The sequence below is a fragment of the Buteo buteo genome, chromosome 26 (genome assembly GCF_964188355.1).
Source record: "Buteo buteo chromosome 26, bButBut1.hap1.1, whole genome shotgun sequence".
NCBI classification, from domain to species: Eukaryota; Metazoa; Chordata; class Aves; order Accipitriformes; family Accipitridae; genus Buteo; species Buteo buteo.
The window spans coordinates 5,608,000-5,633,207 of NC_134196.1; the positions used below are offsets into that span (position 1 = coordinate 5,608,000).

At 36.2% G+C, this 25,208-nt stretch overlaps 1 protein-coding gene across 1 annotated transcript in view; it reads left to right on the forward strand.

Annotated features, from left to right (window-relative positions):
• The window catches only part of DCN (decorin), a 39,620-nt gene extending 17,195 nt beyond the window's left edge, over positions 1 to 22,425 (forward strand). Inside the window, exons 3-8 of the mRNA XM_075058150.1 lie at positions 3,497 to 3,609; positions 13,589 to 13,802; positions 13,991 to 14,104; positions 15,330 to 15,423; positions 20,022 to 20,160; positions 20,900 to 22,425. Of these exons, the coding sequence (XP_074914251.1) occupies positions 3,497 to 3,609; positions 13,589 to 13,802; positions 13,991 to 14,104; positions 15,330 to 15,423; positions 20,022 to 20,160; positions 20,900 to 21,094 (869 nt within the window). The 3' untranslated portion in view covers positions 21,095 to 22,425. The remainder of the gene's footprint in view (positions 1 to 3,496; positions 3,610 to 13,588; positions 13,803 to 13,990; positions 14,105 to 15,329; positions 15,424 to 20,021; positions 20,161 to 20,899) is intronic.
• Positions 22,426 to 25,208: the final 2,783 nt, after the last annotated feature.

The window sequence follows — 25,208 nt, forward strand, 5'->3', positions numbered from 1 at the left end:
AATCTCCAGCACAGGGACTAGTTTGCACTACACCGATGTATCTAACTGGAGATACATCTTCCTATAGAGAGACCTGGACTTGCAAGGCAAAGCACAGCTATTGAAGCCAATGTAGATGTGACAAGTGGTGAAATACTTGGATACAGTCCACACCTCAAACACAGTTTAGTCCTGAATTACTTAGCTGCTGATTTTACAAGGCAGTGTCCAGATCCACCCATTTATAAACTCTTCCTCCACTGGAGAGCTCCAGTTAATGTAGCTTTCAGCTGGAGGATGTCCTAAACTGCTTAATGATATTGCAATGTCTCTCCAGCACCCGAGGTACATCCTGCACTCCTCTATGCTTTGCTCTTCAAAACTCATACAAGTGAAGAAAAAAATCAAATATAATTTATATAGCTGTTTTCTGAAACATTTTTTAAAACAGCTTCAGGAATTCCATACAGAATATACATGAGATAGGTAATAAAATAAGTTTAACATTTGTTATTGTATTGTACATCCTTCTAGTTTCTAGTACAAGATAGGAAGCTTTTATAAATCATATTTCACAAATGGATATCTGATTATTAAATCTGTCTTATCGCTATAATATGAAACATTAAAAGTTTAACCTCATTGCTCTGAGAAATTATCAGTTCTACCTTATCCAGGGATAGCACTTGAGCTTTTAGAAGCTCACATGTCAAGCTTGATATGTACAGTTGGAAATTTAGTTTGAAGTTTAGTCTCTGGCAAATTATCCTTTCAGTGGCAATCTAAGTGTTCCTACAAAGTATATTCTAAGGGAATCACATAAAGGACAGCTGTATAGCTCTCATGTGCCCGAGTTTCTGCCATAAGCACTTATTTACAGATACCAGTCTGCTAATACAAATGTACTGACAACCAGAACATAGTAATGTTACTTTGAATACAAGTAATGAAATCTTTTTTTTTTATATTTATATCTGAAAAATGCTATAAAAGTTGCTAGACTGTAAAAACTGCTTATAACAAAGTTATGGTCTTGAAAAAGTAGTGCTTTTTGGGAAAGAATTTTTAGTTGCTGACATCATTCCTGTCTGCTGAGGACAGAAACTGTCCAAAGACAACCAACGTACAAATTATATGGTATCACATTTTTATATATTTGGAACTCTAGTCTTGCACTTCTGAAAGTAATGGAGGTTTTGCAACTGCCTTTGGTAAAAAAGAAGTCCACGACCAAATGAAGAAAGGTTATTTTAGTAATATGAAGAACCTTAATCTTTATCATATATTCAGGCACTGAATATCAGTCAGGTAAACAGGATGAGATGTGAGCTTTGGCTCTTGTCATTTTATGTACTGTAGAAGCTTTTACTAATTCATCCCAGGCTGGATGATTGTGCTTTTTAAAATGTTTGGATACTGGTGTGATTAAAATTCAGCCAGGTTAATCTATATTGTACTCAGTTTTAATAAATATCACATCCAAATATTTTAATAATTTTTTAGCTAATATTAGAGAACTTATGGGTGGGAAAATAAATTTGAAAGAGTGGCTAAGATGTTTTTTAAATTCAGAAACCAAACTTGTAATGGTAGGACAATAGAACATGTTCTATACAGACTAATATTATCAATTCAAAAGTGAGATTAAAAGAAGCAAACACTTCAAAAGCTTAGGCCTCCTGCACCCATATATAGATAACTAAAAAAGCAATCTTGTTTCCAGAATTTGCTAAGCACCAAACAGGAGTAACAGGTACCAGTGAGATCTGTGAGATGCTCAACACCAGAAGATTCAGACCAGGCACCTAAAGACAAATTGGAGACCTCATCTGCATGCAGATATGTTTAGGAATATGGCCAAATCTATAATGAATTCTTAGTGCATCGCTAATTGTAGTGAAAAGCTCCAGTACATATCGCTGTGGCCTCTCTAGAGTTTATGGTAAAGTTTTATAGTAGTAACTAGTTAAAAGGATTAGATATTGTACCAAACATATACTTTTCATCCTTCCAAATAAGGGCCAACCATTTTTTTACTCTACATACACATATATCTATATATATTCTAAAAAGGATTGAAAGAGAAGGTGTTTTGCTTAACATTGGATTTTGACAGAGAACCCTACATTCTAGGTGCAAAACCACATTTGTGATGAATGTTAAACATCACAGAATCACAGAATTGCTGAGTTAGGAGGTCACCTCTTGAGATTGTCTAGTCCACCCCCTGCTAAAGCAAGTTCAGCTAGATCAGGTTGCTTAGGGCTGTCTCCAGTCACCTTTGGAATACCTCCAAGGAGGGAGACTCCACAGCTTTTGTGGGCAAAGCATATCTTATCTCTGGGCAAGCATATCTCACTGTGTTTGCAATGCCATGCCTGAAATTAAAATATATAGGTTTAAAAAGATAATATATAGGTATATATCTTTAATCTGAGAACAATATCACACAGTCCACCCTCATACTGGGGAGACACTGGTGATACTTGCTGAGAGAACTTTCCCAGGAGAGTTCAAATATAACTTTAGAAATATTTGTTAAAAACTTTACTGGTAGAAAGACTGTTCTATCCAGAGAAGTCCACTTTTGTTAGATGCCCATATAAAGACTTTATTAGTATCTATAAATTTTTGCCTACCAACCATTCATTTAACATTTCACATTCTGTTAAAAAAAAAAAAAAAAAATAGACTCGTTAGGAAAGAACATTTTAATTTTGTGGTAAATCAGAATGACTATAAAAGATTTGCTCTATTCCAAGTCACAGTATGAAAGGAAAGCTGGGTAAAGCAAGTGTTATTTAACACTAAATAATTTCATTTCCATGACTTCATCGGACTTACATATCAGCTATTCAGAAAATAGTCCCAAAGAGAGTCTTTAATTTAAACTGTCTGATGTTCTTTTGGCAGTTGTAGTGAAACCAAGAGATTTGTTCTCCAGAAAACTTGGACATAGTTTCAGATGAAAGAAAAGGGGGGAGGTGGATTGGATTTTTTTTAAGGTGGACTTTACTGCAAGTTATTCAGTTACTGTCAAACAAACAGTATTTTTTTCTGGAAATGATTATAATTAACTATCGTACTTTCAAAAAAGCCTCCTACCTTTTAAATAGCAGGAAATGTTCTCTGTCCACAAAAGCTAACATACAGTGAAATTAATAAATACCATACCTCTTTCTGAAAGCAATTCTTATTCACACAATTGAGTGGGATTAAACATGTTAGAAATAATTTTCCCAAACTCAATCCTTTGCTCAAGCTATAACTCAGATATATACCCAGAAAAGGGCATAATGGAAATGAGAATAAATAAATTTTGATTTGACATAGCAAAATAAAACTCCCTTTGACTGGCTGGAGACAGAAATACTTTCAGATAAGTATTCATAAGCTTCTTCAGGAAATGAGTTCTAGAAATGATGTTTACTGAAAGGTAAATACTGCTAAGAAAAGTACTGACCCCTATTTGAAGTTTCTTTCAAAGTCAATTGTTTATTCTTTTCACTGTCCCTAGGTCTGGAAAAAGTTCCAAAAGACCTTCCTCCTGACACAACTCTGCTGGACTTACAGAACAACAAAATCACTGAAATTAAAGAAGGAGATTTCAAGAACTTGAAGAATCTTCATGTAAGTGTATAAATGAACTAGCATTTGCCAAAAAAAAAAAAGAAAAAGAAGTGGAGAAAATGTGGTTTTGGCCTGGTACTCAGGTTTTTAGAGAAAACTGATGAAATACTCTATGATCTTCCTCCACCAGCCCAGCCTATTTATTTCCTTTCCCATTCCTCTCCCACAAACTCTTCTCATACCACAGAAGTTTCTCATCTTTTTTCAGCTCTTCATACCTGTCTCCTGCCCATTCAGTCTCCTGGTCTCCACCAAAACTTCTCTCACCTATTTATTTATGTTTTCAGTCCCTTTGGCACAGTGACTTGATTATTACTATTTAAAAAGTAGATCCATCTCAACCCTGCCAACCCACTCACTTATTACTGTATTCCTTCCCTTCCCACCTCTGAGCTCACAGAGATTTGTACAGACCATGTTTGTCAGCAGTTTTTCTGTACCAATTTTAGTTCAAGAACCTTTTCAAATCAATATTCTGCCCCCTGCACTACAATGAAATTGTGGTTTTGCAATAACCTTCTCCTAGCAAAACTCCACCTTCATCCTCCTTTACCTGCCAGTCTTTTCCAACATTGCTGTCTGTTTTCCTCTTTGCTGAAATATTTTCCTTCCCTGGTTTCTGTGACTGCCCTTTTCTTCTGGTTCACCTCTTCTTTTCCAAGTTTCCATCAGACAACTACCTTCCTCAGTTTCCAGATTTTTGTTTCTCTGTCTGAGGTCCTCCTCCCTTCTTTCTATACTTTTTATCAACATCTTAAAATTCATACCTCACAGTCTTGCCTCAATTTTGTTGAAATATCTCTTTCTCTCCAGATCAGAAAAAGGCTATTACTTCTCTGCCTTTCAAAGTAATAGCCCTACTCAAGCATTATTTCTGAAAAGACTATTTTTCTAGCCTTTCACCAACTCAATTTATTCTCTGTATTGTTCCAGTTGATCCTTTTTGATTAGAAGCAATATAAACTACTTGGCTTTCCTTTCCTGGCTCTTCACAGCCTCTTTCTGTTCTATTGTTTTCATTCACAACCAAGAAGCCAACTCCCACTTTTTATCTGTTCATGATGCCATTGCCATCACCCAAACAAGCATTGTTTCAAACATTGAATCTGCATTCAGCCACTCAAACTTGGGAAAAAAAAAAACAACCTATAAATATTTATCTCCTCAATTATGTCCAAATTCCCTCTCAAATTTTTGTTTTAATGCACCATCAAGAAGAAAAGGTTTTAAAAATTTGTAGGAATAGGCACAATGCCAGTCTGTCCATAGTGGAGGGAGCTGCATGAGTAAATCATGATGAGGTTCATCTCATCTAATTTTAGTATAGGTGTCTATACTTGAGCTAGTTACATAGATAACCTCCACAATTAACAAAGAGAAGTAGGTAATTCTACCTTACATTTCATCTGACTTGGTTTTAGAATGAGGTGACTTGTGCCCCAGAATTTTTTTTTCAATTCCTCTGCTTGGCTACTGAATAGATTCGACACCCTAATTCCTGCCCACTTGTTTTGATTTTCTTCCACCTTGGAGAGAAGTCCTGTGTTTTCAGTGAAGATCATCTGCAAGGTGCTAAAAAAGAGAAAAGTCTTGTCAGTGAAGTCAATCTTTTCGCAATCCTTCTTCATGACACTGCATGAAATGAGTCAGAGCATGGTATTGCAGATGAAAAGCACTCTCCCCAGTGACTTCTGCCTACTTGGCGCTCAGCTCAGGTCTCTGTTATACATCCTGCTGTGAGTTAAGCTGTTGTGAACTATGTAATCTCATTCAGTTTAACTCTATGGATTTTTTTCTTTCTTTTATTACAGCAGATATAATTTAATAGTGAATTAAATAGGTAACTCTTCAGGGAAGAGATTATTTCTTTGTCTTACTCCCAAAAGTACCCAATACATGCTTAGGGACCAGTGGAAATCGTACAGAAGAGTGACAACAGTAACATAAGTTTTAACAAATAACCTTCAAAACAATGCAGTTTTCCTGGATTTACTCAAGAATAAAAAATGAACTTCTCATCTCCTCCCCAAAATAATATTTAGCCATGCAATACATTTATGTAACGAGGCACCATCTTTACCCTCAGCAGGCATCATTCTTCTTCTTGTGTAATATATGGGAATGATTCCCATTCCCCACCTTGCAATTAAATACTCTTCAGAGTCATAGTGAAAGGGAAATTTTTTTTTTAGATAACTCAAAAACTTCATTGTTGACAGAGCTCCATTGTCACTTTTGTTTTAAGGAGATATGTGTGCGTGCGAGACATACATACATATATATATATATCTTGTATATGCTTTTGAATCATATTCCCTGATAAACATGGCTTGTGTTAGCGTTACACTTGACAGGGTGATGTCCAAAAGTTTCTAGACTTCTTAGACTTTACTAAACCTTCTTATACTCTACTAAAACAGGAAGATTTACATAAATTATCAGTATTATTGTTCCAAAATCTAAAATGATCAGCAACCGTAGTTAACCTCTTGCACGAAGTGATCACTTAGGGGAACAATTCCTCAAATCCTAATTGTAATAGATCTTGGAAAAAATGAACGGTATATTCAGTTTATTCCTTTTGAATATTCTTTTAAAATTCTTTCCTAATTCCTATAGACATCACCAACCACAAGTGTAAAAGTTTTAGAAGAGATTTTCATGAACAAGCCTGGTTGAACCTAAAGTTTGTCTTGTACTAAAAAACAGATGAAGTAAGGAGAAAAGACTGGATCTACCTATAACCTGCCTGTGGCTTCTCTTTCAGCACAAATGTAACTGCTTATGCTCTGAGTGCACAATACATGGAAATATAAATGAAAGAGAAAATAACAAAATAACCTTTGTATCAGAAAATTTTCCTGAGTAGGTAAAAGAGCAGTTAAACTTTTCAGCTGTGGAAATATGGCAAGCAATTAGAAAAGGATGCAGCTAAGGGAACATTTATCTGCAAATAATAGCTGCCTTCCAGAAAACACCAGAGTCAACAGTTTTGGTGCACTTGATATTTTTATAGTTTTAAATTTATCCAGGAAAAAATGGCTAAACTATTACTGTTATACTATAAAAACTCAGTGAGACTTCACATATTTAAAAATGAAAGATAAGATCTATTTTTTACCAGAGAACTTGGGAGAATAGGGAAAAAATTGAAGACAGTCTTTTTTTAGGGCCGATGACCGAGTTCTGCAGCTTCAGAAAACTGTCTGATATTATGTAAAAAAACTTGCTTATGATTTAGACCTGTGGCAAAACAATCAGAGACACGCTCTTGGAAAAGCCAGGAAAAAAATCTTCTATGAAACTGTCAGAATTTTCCAGGCAGACTGACACTTCTGGATAGAGTACAGTACTTTGACCCCATGGACACAATAAAGAATCCAAAATACTACATGAGTAAGCTCTCATGCAGAGTGAAGGAGGAGTCTACAAAAACAGCACATGGAGTTGCATGCTGTGTGGCAAAGCCAAAGCAAACCAGCATAACACCTGGCACTTGGAAAAAGAGGTAAAAGAAACTACTGTGTATTAGATCACTGTAAGAACAGCACAAACAACAGAATAGTGACGGCATGCTTTTCCAACAGGAATTTTTCAATGGCACGGTGTTAGTACAGCAAAAGAAGACGAATGCGCTATTGGCCTGAAATCAAATGGAACATTGCTTAATCTAAGCTGGCAGAACTATGCAAAGCCATGGTTGTGCATACAACAGTGCTAAAACCAGTTGTATTTATACCGAAAGAAAAGACCTGCACAAAAGAGATAAAAGATTTAAACTTGGGACTTACTTAGGGTTATGACCATATCCACACTAAGGGATTATCAACACTAAATGTATGGGCAAATAAACTGAAAAACCCTTTGTAGTAATATCAAGTGGAAAAATAATGTATTGCATTAGAAAAGTTTCATGCACTCTTTTTTTATATCAAAAGAATGTTCTCTATGGAGGGATGAGAGCCCAGATTAAGAGAAGAAAAGTCTAAGAACATCTTCCAGGGATACAGAAAAGCTCCCAACAGATCAAAAAAATATTAATGAAAGAACACAATTGTCAGATGACTCATTATAGCTTCAGTTCCCTTTTCCCAGGCATAATTAAAAGAGAAGTTAAGTAAACATAATGCTCTGAATATCACAGAACGAAAAATCAGTAACCACCAGCATGCTGTAAAAAGCCAAAGACAGATAGATATCTCTGAACCCAATTCCCACTACCACCAATGGCAGACATTCTTAACAGGACTGAGAGATACCTGCTTTTATTTTTTTTTTCCCACTTGGTGCAGCTGTAGGTTTCTAACAAATATTCTGAGAAAAAAAAAAGAAGTTAATCTTTCTGAAATGCAACACTCCCTTAGAGAGTTGTCATTTCCTCAGACTCTCCTTTGCATTGTGCTTAACACACAATGAGATTTGCGACTGAAACAAGTGTGTAACACGCCACGTGCATTCAAAACATTTTTAATGTGAAGAGGGTAAAGATCTTTTTGTGTGAGGAAAACAACAGAAGAAAATACTTTGAGGTCCTTAAAATTCTGGAGAGAGTCAGCATACTAAGCTAATGAAAAAGGAAATTCTATAGAATACAACAATAAAAGAAGCAAGTAAATTGTGATAAAATGAATGACCAAAATGCTTGCCTCAGTAGACAAGGACAGGGTTGAAAGATTCTCTAGAACTCCAGAGCATTAGGATTATTTTTTGTTGGAGCAGGAAAAAGTAGAGCCAGCTACTCCCTGGTCATCTGTGCAAGTCATGCTACACAAGACTTATCAGGGAGAGCTCAAACACCGCAAAACTAGATCTGCAGCAGGCTCTTTGGCTTTGTGAGATTATTCAGCAAGGTACTGTGGATGTGATCAAACCGCTTTCCACAGTCGCCTTTCGTTTGTATTGACAGGCTGTTGTTTCAATGCCTTGCCATCTCTTTCCCTCACAGTTCATTCATCTCTTCCTTATTGTTTCTATGTCATCCCTTTTTCCTTGCCTTTCTGAGCTATGTCCACTTGATCCTAGGTTTGACAGGGTTACCACCAAACCCCACCAAAGAATTTAAGTAACCACAAATAAAGAATAATTGCACCATCATGGGTTTTTTATACCTTTATCCTTTTCCTGCTTTAACTGCTGATCATGGGCCCTTCAGGAGACATAACATCTGGAATTCTGTTCAGAGACCTCCTTGGATTCAGGGGCTCTTAGTTCCTTCAGGTTACCAATGTTTATGATTTTTTAAATGAATTTTAAAATGAATACTTCTTTTGTAGAATTCTGTCTCCTGGTATAACACAATTAGAGAAGAAAGTCAAGTTCTGTTTTATATTTTTTGTGTTCTTGGTTGTTTGGTTTTGGGTTTTTTTTCCTAAGTGTACATCCACTCCTAATAATTTTGCAGAAAAGTTTGACTATATGTCCAGGTTATGAGTATGACTTAACAACTGAAAACATAAGGCAAACAAAAAGGACAACATTTTTTATTATTTTTATTTGGATTCCTGACTCCTGAACTTACAATTCTTAAGGCATTACTGTTCCTAGCAGAACTGTAATAAAAAGCAGGTAATAATGTAATACATAACCCAGGAAATTAAAGAAATTCCATCGGGTCAGCGGATTGACTTTTCAGTTTAAACCCTGAAGGACGCATGCATCATTAAAGATTTGATGTTAGGTAAGAGTACCATCCCCAGCTGGCAAAACAGATGTATCACCACTTATTACGGCTGATAACAATTTGCTAATCATTTTACAGTTCATTTCTGATTTTGGCAAGGTTCTTGCTTCAAACTATTCTAAACTAAGAAGAACAGAAGTAGGGATGAAAACCCCTCAGAACAATCCCCTGAGATTCTCACATAATGAAATTACACCAAAAAATACAATCCCCTGCTCTGCACCCCCAGACAGGACAAAAATCGTAAGTTTTGGTTAACTCCAAGAAGAACAACCCATGCTAGTTTCTACATGATTGCCACATGCTCTGTCTGCAGTTTGTAAGGGTGTATTTTGACAAAAGCCTGCCAACAAGTGTTCCAAAATTTTCCTGAATTGTGAATCCTCCTTTTTGTTTTGGGAATAAATATTTGAAGTAGAAACCAGGCCAGAGGGAGCTAAATGGCCAGACTCCCACTGACCTCAACGGAGCCAGCATCTATTCCTGTCATACAGTGACTTTTTTTTTTTTTTCCTGACTATACTAATACCAGAGGTGTTTCAGTAAAAAAGTAAGCCATCTTTGGAGCAAAGCTTGGATTTTTTTTTCCTCTCTGAGCAGTGCTTAGACTGCTCGTCATGATAAGGTTGTCTGTAGGTATTACCACAGTGCGATATTATGACAGAGTCAATGTTCACATGTTGTATATGACAAAGGAAAAAGGCTTTATCTCAGGAAAATGAGGATGGAAGCTAATTTTTCTCTTCTCCACAGGAAATTGCTATGAACCCTCTAAGCCTGACTAAGTGACGTCTTTAATACTTGATGTATTTGTGCCTCTTTATTTTCTCTTTCTTTCTTGCCTCTTTTCTTCCCTATGGCTAAATATCTCTGCACCCATACCAGGTCATGCTGAAAGCTGTACATTCGTGTCCTCAGCCTTTTGTATTGTGAATTGGTGATGTGCTTCAACTCCTTTTTTAATTTTTTTTTGGGGGGGGGGTATGGGGGAAGTACAATTATTTAAAATATCTTTTTCCTTCCACTAAAAATGGAGGTGTGGAAGAAGGTGGATTTTTGAGTAAAAGTATCAATTCCTGTGGCTCTGTTCTAGGCATTGAGATTTCTGCCTATTCATTTCATACTAGCAGCATTGCAAGTGCTATCTGTGGCCAAGGTCTCCAGCACTTTCAGCACTTTCAGGTTGACCTTTATTTTTCCCTCCAAGTATTTCTTGCTCTGTACAAACTTTTTATATGTCCTTTAACAAGATGAATATAATGCCCTGTCATGCCATCTGGGCTTTATTCAGGATAGCTAGTCCATGTGGCATGTTTTTGCCTAACATCCCTTCCTCAATAGCACTGCCTGCAGATGTTTTCCCTAGGTTTTTCTCCTCTAGTTCCTGTTTTCACTGACCTCTAAATTCCCCTGAGTTTTTCATTTTGTTTTATTTTGGTTTGGTTTAACTTTTGTTACATGCAAACCATACGGGGCACATTCTGAGGAAAGTAAACAGCATTGCTCCGAGGCTAATAACTTAGTTCTTTAAGTCTTGCATATAATAGAGTTATTGTGAAGTGGGAAAGGAACCCAGGGGTATGGCTTGCCAGGTGCTATGCTGGTGTGTTATCCTCATCATTTGCTGTTGCTCTGGGAGACAGTAAAACTTCTCTTGCAAATTCTGATGTGTGGGTTTATTTTTTTCTTCTTTACAGCTGCACAACAGTGTGGAAAAATAATGCAGGTTTAAAATACCAGGAGCGGGGACTTGCAGAGCAGGGTGTAAGTGGGAAATGATATTCTGGTACAAAAAGTTGAAAACTACAGGTTTGTGATACCTTCCCACCTTATACCACCATACATATGTTCCCACTGTGAAATCAGTATTTTTAAACATACCTTTGATAGATACCATCATTTCTAAGTGAGAGACTTACTGAATGTTTGAGTAAAACAACAATTCTGTGTGTTTCCCCAAGGTAACATCATCATATTCAGGAGAAAGCATTGGCAAAGCAGAACAGATTAATCCTAGATACCTAGGTAATTTCTGGTTTTGGTCAGGACTCTCAGTTCTGCTCTGAAGGGCTGTAACAATCTTCTTAACATCAACTACTCAGAGAATATTTACACTGCAGTGCCTAGCTGAATGTATACCTATCTATTTCCAGCAAGAAATATTTCACATCAGATCATTAGCTGTGATAATCATAGTCCAAACATTTTTTATCTAAAAGACAACAAAGTTAAAACAAATCAAATAAAAAAAAGAAGAAAAGATAAGGCAGACTTCAGCTGAAATAAATGACCAAGCAGTACAAAGCAGGATGCAGGATAAAAATTTCAAGTGCTGATAAAATGAGTCTAAACTCATTGAATGTTGACTTAGAGATCTATGCAAAAGAAATCCATGGTAAAATTAAGAAAAAAAAAAAGTAACTAGCAATAGCACCTTCAGTTATTATGATAAAAACAATGAAGGAGACTCATCCGCATAATTCAGGCTGTACCCCTGATAATAACTGGATTGTTTCCCATGTCCTAATATTGTGCAGGTAGCTGTATTACACTATGGGCAGAATCTACATCTGTATCACAATTCTGGCAATGGTGACTCAGGAAGCTACACTCGTATGTACCCCATGTGTTCTCATGGCAGTTCTTATAGCTGAGGCTCAAATAAAAGAGAATTGGGGCCATGGCTTCCACTGACCAATATATTTATTTTGGGAGAGGCTTATTGTCAGGGAAATACTCTGCTGAACTGTGAGTGACCTTTTCTGCCTCCTCTTGCAAACGTGTTCTTGCTAGCTAGCATACAAAATTAAAACCAGATATGCTCAGCTTTACGTGTACTCAGTGAAACCCATGTACAGAACACACTGCTTGCTTTGCTCAGGATGATCTGCAAGAAGCATCCATTAGGGAAAAAACACACATCAAAGACCATTTTAAACTATTTTCTCACCTCTCTTTCAGTTTTCATGATGGAGAGGTGCTGTCACAGATGCTGATGTACTTCTCGGCACAGTTTTAATACTTCACTGATTGTGGAAAGAGTTGAATGCTCAATTTTCCTCCAAGAAACAGACTAAAGTATAATTCTGGAAATAGTAAAAGTGTATTAAAATGCACTGAATGTTAACTATAGTATATGCAATATAAAAATTCGTGATTTAGTAGCAGCTGTTGTCTTCTGTTTCTGAAAATAACATAATGGAGTCAGTGAACAAAGATGCTCTATAGCTATTCTCTAGTAATATATATAAGTAGATATTATATCTATATTATTCTACCTAATTCACTGCACAAACATACAGCACTGTAAGTCTGATAAGTAGACAGCAAACAGATGGAATGTTAAGATTCATTCTGATATTTATCTTATCTGAAATCCTTTCCATTAGCTGCATTACTGTTCTGACAGTAATGGGACTTTCTTCTCCCTTTTTATGTCATGGTTGGTTAATCAATACAAGAGTTAGCAGTCATGTAAAATTTCAGAGGCATATGGAGACCACTTATTACAGGTAACAGAGCTTTCACAGAGGCCTTTCTCCCCTGACTGTACAGAGAGCTAATCTGCTTAGAGTCACCCTGAGTCTAGATATCACAATTGTGGTGAGAACTGGATTAGGCACCTTCATGGCAGGCAGAATGAATATGGTCCATGATCCCAAACTGCAAGACTTAGAGTATGATGCTTCACATTGCTCCCCTTCCATACCAAGTTACTCTTAGCAAAAAAATAGCTTATATTTCTGCAAAAATGAGGTTATTCTCAGACAGAAGTCTAGTAAGTGCACTCTGTAAGACTAACAGGAAAGAGGTGATGACGAGCATATTTTTATTAAGCTAGGTTGTGCTTTCACTGCATTGAGTCATAGAATTTTCTGTTCAGGAAAAACTGGTTAGGATGGCTGTGTGATGATGGGTAAGGTATAAAAGTATCCTCAGAATAAACAAAATTAGAAAAAGCAAATAAAACTGGTAATGTTAGTTTTATGTGAATGTCTTATTATTCACAGCTTTCAAACAGAAGGGTAGTACTTATCCTTGGGTATAAATTATGGACGTTAACAGAAGCTGCATATGCCTCAGCAATGAAATAACACTTGTATTTGTTATGTAGGCCTTGCTTATCTTTTCCTGTTTCAGAAGTTCTTAATCGATTTGTTTTAGTAGTGCATTGCATTTTCTTCAGCTCACTAGATTGACCGTCAAAAGACACTAGAAAAAAAAAAATTTTTAAATGTTTCATTCCTAAACTAATTTCCCTAGTGATCATTTGAAATCTCCTTCATTATTACCCCACAGGCATTGATCCTTGTTAACAACAAAATCAGCAAAATAAGCCCGTTAGCTTTTGCTCCTCTGAAGAAACTGGAAAGACTTTACCTGTCCAAGAACAACCTGAAGGAACTCCCAGAAAACATGCCGAAGTCACTTCAGGAGATACGGGCTCATGAGAATGAGATCTCCAAGTTGAGGAAAGCTGTCTTTAACGGACTGAATGAAGTGATTGTCTTAGGTACGAGCATGAGAAATTATAACAAAATCAACTCAGTGTTTTTTCAAGATGTTGTTTTTAGTTCAATCAGTGATTTTATGTAGAAAGCCAAGAAATGCTCCAATAAATTGTTCCTCCAAATTAGCTTTGACCTGAAGGATATAGGTACCTACACTGCAGCACAGCTCACGACCATGTTTTGTTGGCAGAACTAGGCACCAATCCAATCAAGAGTTCAGGCATTGAAAACGGGGCTTTTCAGGGGATGAAGAGGCTCTCCTACATCCGTATCGCTGACACCAACATTACTAGCATCCCAAAAGGTAAGAAATTCAATTAATATTTCAGAGATTTGCACAGTTATAATAGAGTGACTTCCAGTCAGCTGGAAAGAAATGATTATGGAAGCCTTTTGAGTCAGTCCTTAGAGTATCCGTTAGTTGACTACTTCATTTTTTGGTCAGTTGACTTTTATTGGTTTAGAAACTTTTGTTTTTCTATTATGAGAAGCTCCACAAGAGGTGCAGTGTCAAAAGTAAGGCATTTTATGTTACTTTGCTTTTCTTGTCTCATAGCTGAAATTGGAAGAATGTTTTCACCCTCCAACCCTGGTTGGTGAGCCTGATCAACATTACACAGATGTAAACTCATGTAGAATGAACTGAAGCTCTACAAGCATAAAATCAGCCCTCCACAAGTCTGTGGGTTTGAAGCCAAAAATACTATTCTTATACAAAACAGAAACATTTGCCATTTTTAAAAGTACTTCATTGCAAATTGCTACAAAATAACAACAACTTCAATATAACCTATTAAAAAAAACACAAACCAACAACAAAACAAACCAAAACAGAATGGTTCCAATCCAAAGGAAATTATATTCAATTTATTCATACATCAGCCAGCAGACTGTTTTGAAATAGCTGAAAACTTTTTGAAGGTTAATACTAGTTGTTATTTCTTTCTTCCCACATTTCCTGTTTTGGATGTCCCTTTGAGGGACCTCAGATAGTTAAAATATTTGGTTCCGATTTTTTTTTCCTGATAAGCAGAATTTTAGTATGTGCCTAGTATGTGCCCTACATAAAATAACATCAAAATTATTTTATCTGATCTTTATATTCTCATTTTCTGCTGCTGTTATTTGTTAAATATCTAGGTGTCAAATGTTCGTAGATTTATACATGTGGATAGTCTGGCTAAAATGAAGGCTTTTTCTCTTACATTATTTTATATGTCCCATTTACATAATCATGAAGGCTAGAATTCATATCTGAGAAGAACTTCATTTAATTGTTTTTCAAGAATTAACTGTTCTATGATGACCTTAGGAGCTTGGTCTTATTTCATGTCAAATAAATTGTTACTAGCTGTTTTCATTTTCCCTGACTGTGAAAGTTCCTTGTTTCATTCAGTGAATTGTTCTTGGCCATGTCTAGTAAAAATCTTTTTGTTACTGTAAGAGAGCCTCAGTATAACACAAGTCCTTTAAAAAAAGGTAATAATCCAGTTTTATCAAAAGTAATTTGATGGTGGTCTTTCTTTCAGGCCTTCCCCCATCCCTTACTGAGCTTCACCTTGATGGTAACAAAATCAGCAAAATTGATGCTGACAGTCTGTCTGGACTCACCAACTTGGCAAAGTAAGAATTAATTTCTTCTTTTCACATAAAATACTAGTTGAAATTGTAAACACCACCCACACAATTAGAAAACATCACTCTGGGCTTCTTGAGTGTTATCACCATTGAAGAAGTACGTAACTTAGCAGGAAAAGCTTCTAAGGACTTGTGTACTGACTTAAGAGAACAAAACACTTTTTTTTTTCTAACAACACTTGCCAGCTGTTTCCAATTATGAGTGATGTATGCCCAGGACAAATGTTTCTTTGATTTTAAAAAAAAAAAAAAAAAAGAAAAAAAAAGATAAAGAGAGCAATTAGATTTTTTTATTTATGTCATGCTTCTTTCATTGTATTTTGATCTTTGTTTTATGCAGTTTTCTTGGGCACTGCCTTGCTCATGCAATTTGCCCTGAAAACTGAGGAAAAAAGCATATGGGAACCAAAACTCCCTGCCCTAATGTTTCCTTTGTTTCTCAAGAAAGGCAAGTCTGCAATGAGTTCAAGAACATGACAAAAAAAGAATCATACAATATAAACCAAAAAGTCTAATTTTTTCAGAGTGATTGTACCTTGCTAATCTGTGAATATGTTGTTGAATAAGTTTCTCTAACTGCAGGAAAATGTAAGGAGAATTCCAAAAGAAGAGTTATAGACATACAGAATTATTTGTGAATTAGTGCACATTAGATAACATGCTAAAACAGTAAAATGGGCCTTTACTACAAGGTATTTTAATGCTATGATACTTTAAAACTTTTGTATGAAAATAGAAGTGTAATTGATCTGAAAGACTGTTAATCAGATTACTGATGTAATTCCTGGATCTTCATCTTAATCATTCTGCTTGTCATAATGAAGGCAGAAAACAGAAATCAAAGAAAGATTACTGAGCAACAGGAGTTAAGTTTACTGCTGTTTATAGTAGCTTGGACAGCAATTTAGTGCAATGAAGTATGTAGTAACTTAACACATATTCCGAATCTGACAATTCCAAGTGATAAAGCTTAGAACAGCTTTCTAGAGCTTGTAAAATAAGACATTTCAGCTCATGTCTGATGTTCGTATTTGATCACATATTCATCCCTGCGTAAAAAAAGTCTGCTCCTGGATTTTAATAAAAAAATAAAAATACCATAATTATGGGTTAAGGGACTATGAAGCTGTTACTGTTTATGATAGAGACTTAGTATAAAATATAATATCCTCCAGAGAAAAGATAAAGAAAACTTCCAAAACCAAAACAAGGTCGTAACTACTCAGGTAGAAAGTAATTTACTGAAGGAGGGAGGCGGGGAGTGGGCGAGCTGTCCTGCAGATGACAGAGTTTTTCTGCTTTTTCACATTCACACTCACAAAACACTACAGTCAACATCACATGGACAATGTTGTTGGAAGTCCTTCTTAAGACAGAAAGTTTTATGCAGCAAGTGCTGGTCAACTGCTAAAAATATCTAACCTCAGGCTGCTTCTGTTGTGGCTGTACAGTACGGAGAAACAAGATACTCTGTTGACGGTGGTGTGGAAATGTGGAGCTGCTCAGAGTAGGCACCAAGTTTTAAACTGCTCTCTGGCTTGTGCTTAAGCAGGCAACGTAAGCGTAGTCAGAAATCCTCTTTTGTAAACTTGAAAAGTAAGGCAGAATACGGATTGGTGAAAAAGGACCGCATGGGACATAACAGAGGAGAGTGATGAAGAAAGGAGGGAGCGATGGGAGAGCTCCAGGGCAGCATATGGCATAAACCTAAGGAGCAGCACACCCCTTATGTCACAGAAACAAGCTACCCCAAACCAGCTTTTATTTACACATCTAAGTCTTCAGGAACATCCGTATGGGCTCAGACCACTCTCCTCCTGGATCGTGTCAACTCATGCTCAACAGCCCAACAGCTGTTCTAAAGCACAGTTAGAATTTGAGAAACAGGTTATTTTTCTGACTGTGTTAAGGTGTTTTGAACTGTGAAATGTTCCACACAAGAGCTCAGTGTAGATCTACTGCTCATTCTCTTTTGAATTCTTGAGTTCTAGCTGACCACCACTATTTGTCCTTTTTGCTTGTTTGTTTTCCCTGTAAAATTACTCTTAAGTCTTTCAAAAGTCTTCATATAGTGCTGCAGTGGGAAAAAAAAATTGGAAGAAAAATAATCTCATGAATGTAAACCGAACAAAGACTGCTGGTTATGTGCAGGAATGAGTTCCATAGGAGGATATATGCATTACACAACTGACGTTACTGATGTCTATATCCCATTAAAGTTTACTAAAAAGATCTAGCTCCTTACAGTGGAAGTTGCATCAAGCCCAGAATAACAATGATGTTGAGCAGCATGATGTTTGTTAAAAGCAAAGTGGAAATGGGCCAGCAGGGAAGTTGGAGACAAAAGAAGGTGAAAAAGTATTTGAGAATTTCTTCAATTTTCAGATATGTTTTTGATCATGCTCTTCAATGATTTACAACACTGTGACTAGATCAGCTAAGATGCTGGAAAAATGTTACCTATTTGCTAATATAAAAGGAAGTAATATGTCAATATATTAAGCAAGAGTGATTTTTCAACTTCTTGCCTTTTTTTTTCCCGTGGGAAAGAGAGAGATGAAGACCATATTCCTTCCTAACATTCTTAATCACCCTGTATTTTACACACTAATATTGACTTATTTCATTTGTAAACATAGCCCTGAGTTACTGAGAGTTTGTTTGTAACAAATTTAGATGAGATGTAATTACATATAATTTCACTGCTTGTGGGAGTTAGATCCACTTTTCTACAGACTCCTCCAATTTCACTCTTTCCCTGAAAGACTTTCCCTGCATGAGCTAATGCAGAGTTGGATCTTGTCTATCCCTATGGTGTGAAAAGGGGTTACTTTTACTTCAACAGACCAATATGAAAGCCAGACCTGCTGTTTTTCATGCTACTCTCCCCAGGTTTGACACATCTACTTGTAGACCTGCATATGTAGCAAGCATATACTTAGATATGTGTCAACCAAGAATTTATAGCCTTCTGCCAAAATGTTTTTGGTTGTTTTTTTTTTCCCCAACCCTTTTAAAGACATTCACTATGAGCACCCATCACTGAAGTCCTTTGAAGACATTCTGTAGAACTTCAGACCAAATTGCTCCGTAGTATCAAAACCCCCATTTTCCTAAATCTTGATGTACTCTGCTCAAAAGGAATTTTGTTCTAATATCTTTTGAATGAAAATTCTTCCTGATCAAATTCTGGCAAAGATATGGGATACTGTGAACTGATTTCTGAGTGAAATAAATCCCTGTTGATGTCAGTGGGAGATCTTATTAAGCTCTCCTTTGTCATTTAATAGTTTGACAACATTGCAATGTTTAAATAACTATGATATGACTATTTGTATTATATATAACACCCGTCAGCAACATCTTTCTTTGTTTATTATTAAAAGGAGAAGTATAAAATGTGCTTCCGTTCTTGGACAGCATTATTTCTGGAAACAGCTCTGCCGTAAAGATCAAACAAGAATTTTTAGTTCTGTGATGTTATACTAGGTCCAGATTCTTACTTTTGAAGTTGGCACAAGCTACAGAGAATTACAGGTAGTAGATTACTGTGAATAAGACTTTCTTTAAAAGTACTCATCCATAGCAAATGGAAGACAATTAACTCTATCCCAGCTGAAACCAGGACACCTATATTAAATTCTTTAATTGATTCAGTTATTAATAAACCTCAGAGCATTTTTCACTCAAAATTAAAAAAGATTGCTTAGAGAAAAAAGATAAAGCAAACTAGATGAAGTAGGTTTAGCCTTTATACAAATAATTTTCTCAAAGGACAACACTCCTGATGATGATAACTCCTGCAGAATTACCACTGAATTCCTCACTGCAACACAGAGCATTGTAACCTATGAGAGTCTCTTGAAAAAATTCTGTGGTTTGGTAATTGCAAACCAAAATAGCATTAACATGGAAATACACAGATAGGACCAGATTTTCCAAATTGGACATAGGTTGTGCTACTAAATGCGGAATGTGGATGTATAAAGCAGGAAGGATGATTTTGTGATGAAAGCTCTGCACTGGAACCTAGGAGAAATGCGTACGTCCCACTCTGTGTCCTGCTGAGCAGATCATTATGTATGACAGCTCCCGTTTCCAGTCTGTAACACGGCTCTAACTACCTAAGTATCTTAGGAGGATGTGGTGAAGATTTAAACTTAACAGTTCTGGTCACCTTGGGTTATGTAGTTTGACAAAGAAAGTTACAGCCAGTGCTCCTACAGTCATGCAAGAAACTCTTGAACAGCTTTTAAAGAAAGACTGGTGCCAATGGAGATACACAGTACGTATTTACAGTGGGATTAGTCATATAGCTCATGAAAGTATGCAGTACCATGGGCACAAGTTGAATGGTATCATGATAATTATGATAGTTCACATCAGATGTCAAAGTTATTTAAATATGTTCATCTAAACTAGTTCTCCATGGTGACTCTGCACCTCATGCATAATTCTGAAAATTATCCTGGTCTGTTCAACAACACTAGTGTGGAGAAGGAATCAACCCAAGAAAGATGGTTATGTGGGCAAGTTTAACATATTTTTTAATTTGTTTGGGTTTTTTTTTTTTTTTTTTTCAGATTGGGTCTCAGCTTCAACAGTATTTCTTCAGTTGAAAATGGCTCTCTTAACAACGTACCTCACCTGAGAGAGCTCCATTTGAACAACAATGAACTTGTCAGAGTACCTAGTGGGCTGGGTGAACACAAATATATCCAGGTAAAGTTTATCACACTGCCTCAGAGAGCAATAGTTGAAAGATTCCAAATAGTATTTGTGCATATTGCAAAGACATGCAATGTGCATTTCACATCAGCTGCATTTTTGAGGTCTGTGTGGCTGGGTAGCTAGAAACATGGCTTCTTGGAACAAGTTAAAATCTGTCTTCACTTGGACTAAGATTTTACGGGAAAGAAACCTCCCAAAGAATGAAGACTCCCAAATGTAAATCACCACTTGCATGTAGCTTGGGAAAATTCATCAGAAATGGTGACTCTGGAGCAAGGTAATATTCATTAGCTATTTTAAATCATCATTAGTGATTACTTTGGCTCTGAGTCCTGTGCAACTGCACTCATGAGAGTGAAAGCATAAGAGCTAGAGAGAAACCAATTAGCACCAAATACATTCTTTATATAGACCACATGCTTCTGAACCTCAGCACTGTATTAATAATTCCACATCTTTGACTCCTGTTTTGGTTACAGTATGATCAAATGATAGTAATGTTATTAGATTGCCTTGCACAGTTTCTGCTCATTCTGTAGAAATTATTTCTAATTGGGTATACTCTAGGTATTTCAAAAGGTAAGCAGAATCAAGCATCCGTTTGGAAAAAAGGATATATTGTTACTCTGTATAACATTGCACAACACGCACCTAGTATTTGACATAAAATCATTTATCTTATTTGCCGCGGTAGCTGTATTTCTCACTTCTGTACTTCCATGCTTTTCAGGTGGTCTATCTTCATAACAACAAAATTGCTTCAGTTGGTATCAACGACTTTTGCCCTCTTGGCTACAACACCAAAAAGGCTAGCTATTCCGGTGTGAGTCTCTTCAGCAACCCCGTGCAGTACTGGGAGATCCAGCCCTCTGCTTTCCGGTGTATCCATGAACGCTCTGCAGTACAGATTGGAAATTACAAATAGATGTCTAAAGATGGGGTTCGGTTGTGTTTCAGATAAAGTACCTGTCGTAATAGGCCTGTTCACAAAATTGTTGCTAACAATTAATGCCAAATACCAGAAACTTCACTTTAAAGTGGAGATGATCCATTGATGTAGAATAAATGAATCATTACAGATGTACAAGATCAAGCATACCATCAAAAAGAATTGCCAACTGTGCTTTAAACTGACTTATTTCAGCCTTCTTTTCCAGCATGCTTTCTGTGGTATTTTTCAGTTTGCTGAATGCTACAGGTTTTCAGATTCCACTGTATATGAGATTCGGAGTAAATATTTGTCAAGCTATGATATAAAAAAAAAAAAAAAAGATAGTGATTGAGGTTATTTTTATAGCCACACACACACACAAAAAAATAGTAGAGGGAAAAAAGACTCTCAAATCATCTTGAGCCTTGAGAAGGTGAGAGTCACCTCCTTTAAATTTATTTCAAGCCCTGGAGGTTTAAAAATATCCACTATAACAGTAAGCTAATTCTGAATGTATCTATTTAGCAGAGGCAAATAAAGTTGTTGCTAATGTCATTATTTTGGGAAAAATAAAATAAATTCATATTGTACACATAGTTCTTTAAAGTTTGCCATTCCTCTAGAGCAATGCTATTCAGGATTAGCCTAACATAATCCTATTGAACAAAATAATGAGTAGACTGCAGTACAAAACTTGTAACCTATGTCTGGAGCTCAATGACTAGATTTCTCTAGGGCAAATCCCTCTCACCTTAGTCACAAGAGCAGTTTTAATGACTTCAGTGAGACTGCCTTGCAGAGTATGGTATTAGGGTTTAGTCATTGGTATCAATCCATGTATATATCTAAACCAAAAATAATAGCAGTTCACTGTTCACTTGTTCTGCATTGTACATTTGTCAGCATCCTTTACTGTTTTTTTTTTTTTAAACAATGTTTTTAATTGTCAAGTAGAGATATGCAGGCTCCCCGTCTGATGAATTTGTGGAATTTAGATTATAAGCAAAATCATATGTATAACAAAATATGAAGTGAAATAACTGCAAGGCCTAGCTGGACATTGCTGGGACATCATTCATAGAATTATCTTAGAGTGATTTGAAGCCCTCTGCAAACTGGGATTCTTCAACCCATACCAGTAGGTAGCAAGCACATCAAAGGTAGGCTGCACATTTCTACTGTCAATCTACAAAGCTAAACATATACTCAATAAAAATGTCACCTTAAAAGAATCTTCTGCAGCCTCTTAATACTCCAAGGTCAATCTCTCTAATTTGTAAAACTTATATGTCATTTATATTAAAGAATAATGTAATACAGGCAAACTCCAAAGTGTTTGTCTTTATTTTCTGGTTTGACAGCATAACATAGTGTGTCAGAACTTTAATTATGATCAAGTCTTGAAAATTAAACATCTTTGGCATGGTGATAGCTAAAGTAAGAGCAAGCTGTGTCAAATTCTCTTGCCTCAAGAAACTTTTTCATGCCTAACACTCACAGGCATTTTTTCTAGAAAATGAATATATTCTCTCTATAGCTGTCATTTATTCAAGTAGTAAATAATTGTAAACTATTATGAATTACTAAAGCCATTACACAGAAAAATTGTGTTTGCACTCTTGTTAGCTATCTTCTTCATATAGTAGCCAATGATTTTGCCCATTTGCATCAGCTTTTTCTTCTGGGTTTCACATTTTCTGAGTGTTATTTTTAAATAAAACTAACAGTACATGATATCCTTCTGTCACTGGAAGGAAAACCCTCCAGAAAACCAGCAGGTAGATTTTTTCCTTTTGGTTCTTGGTTGGATATACGCTATTATTCAGAGAGAGACTTCATGCAGAAAGCTGAGAACCGGCATTTCAATAGAGAACAAAGGCATTGTCTTAGCTCGACCAACTCCACAGGGTTTGTATGTACACGGTTCAAATTAGCAGATACAGATACAACTTACAGGAAGAGATTTATGCAATAAATAATAACAATTACTGGCTACATAAAACTTCATACAAGCATATACACAGACTTCCCATTTCTCCCCCCATGGCTTTAAAATCTCTCCATACTATGGCTTTTCTTTCAGATCAGAAGCAACTTTAAGTCCAGAAGAAAACAGCTGAGGCTGGTACTCCTCTGTAATACCCGCGGTATGTCCCAAGCTTGCTGCCCTTTGTGCTAAAGCACAAGCTATTCCTCATAAAACACATTCCCCACTAACAACCAAGGGCTGCAAAGATAACAGGACTTTCCTGATTCCCAGTCCTGCTCAATAAAACAGAATAAGCAAATCCTATAACATGAGACCTCAGCAAGATCATGACAAATTCAAATGATAAACACAGGTTTTCCACAAATTGGGCAGCCATACCTACAATATCTGACTGACGGGACCCTATCCACACACAGCATCTGCAAAGACTTCAAAGCAGCGGGAAGCCTAATACTTTTAAAACTGCTTTTCATATAAATACAGAACAGATGGCTCTTCCACTTAAAAAGGAAAAAAAAAAAAAAGGAAAGAAAGAAAGAAAAACACAACAAACCCAAACAAACTATAAACAGTTGGGCAGAAGGAAATAAGAGAACTAAAGTAGAAAGTTTTTAGGCCCAACAGTGCATCTCCGATCCCTCCATAAAGTCTGAAGATGGTAAACAGTCACAACTGTAGGACTCAGACACATAAAGGAATAAACCCCTTGTTTCCTGGGGCAGCCTAAGGCATCGCGTCCCCTCCTGCACCCCTGGGCCACAGAGGGGTCACTGCAGGCAAGGCTGCGAGTATCTCTGGGGTGTGAGAATAGACCCTCCTAGGGAGCCTGGAACTAAACATATCCTAGTAATCGGAAAATTCAAGCTGGTGGAAACAAGAGGTACGAGAATAAAAAGGTGTAGTGACAGATCCTCAGCTGCAAGAAGGATGGAAGAATTTAACTGACATACTGAGGCTTCTTATTTCTTCCACTGAATATAAAATTATAAAAAATCCAAACTAAAATAATAACACTTGCTTGCCTTTGCTTTTAAAACCAGTTTTCTAATTATATTTGTAAAATTCTGTCTTTTTATGATAAAGACGACAGAATAATACAATTAGAGACAACCATGCATTTTCTGCCATCTTAAATTAATAATGTCTATGATTCATCACACTACTTAGGAACATGCTTGAGTAAATGTTTGGACTTCCCTTTTTCTTATTTAAAGAGCTTTTCAGAATTATGGCCAATATTTTCTGCTACTTTTTGATATCTAGATGTATCTTTTTTCCCCTAATCATGAATCTTTCTAAAGTGTTAATTAAAATCCCTGTAAGAGGTTTTTAACTAAAGAAGATAGTCCCTTCTGTTTTCTACTGAATTGACTAAACAAGTTGGAAATGGAATTGATGTACTGAAGCAGCAATGTTCCTTTAAGTTTTTACTGCAGTTTCATGGCAATATTGTAAACTTTTGCTTTAGTAGTATCCTTCCCACATTTTTTTTTTACTTTTTTTTTTAATTAATGATATCCCTCAGTCTTAGGCTTTCCAAAAGTACATACACATTTGTTGTTAGCAAAACCATACATTGCTAAAGAATGTTATTTTTCAAAACTTGACTAAAAATCAATTACCTCCTTCATATATGCTTGTCTTTCAAGGCCAGAAGGGAGCTGAAAAGTTTCTCCTAAAGTGCACCAGATTATGGACAGTCATCATATACTTGATTGCTGATGTATAAATGACATAAAATCTACTTTCATTTCCAGGAAGGGATCAACTCTTAAATCCCTGACATCAACGCATTGCTCTGATTTCCAGACCTATAGATTTTTATTTAGTTGCCTCCACAAACCACTTCTCAAATCCTCTAAACACAATGTCTGGCAACAGCTTTTTGGCCCATAACCTGGTTTTTTTTGACCTACTAGTGAACCACGCTGTTATAATCTCTTTCTGCTTAAGTTCGCTACTTTTTTAAAACAGGTAGTATTATCTACCTCACAGTCATACATACAAATTAACAGAAAGCTGAGAAATTGCTTTTGTTCGATGCAAGCATGAATTTCATGCATCTATAATATCATATGCAAAATAACTAGAAAAGATTACAAAAGATTTTCTGATCCC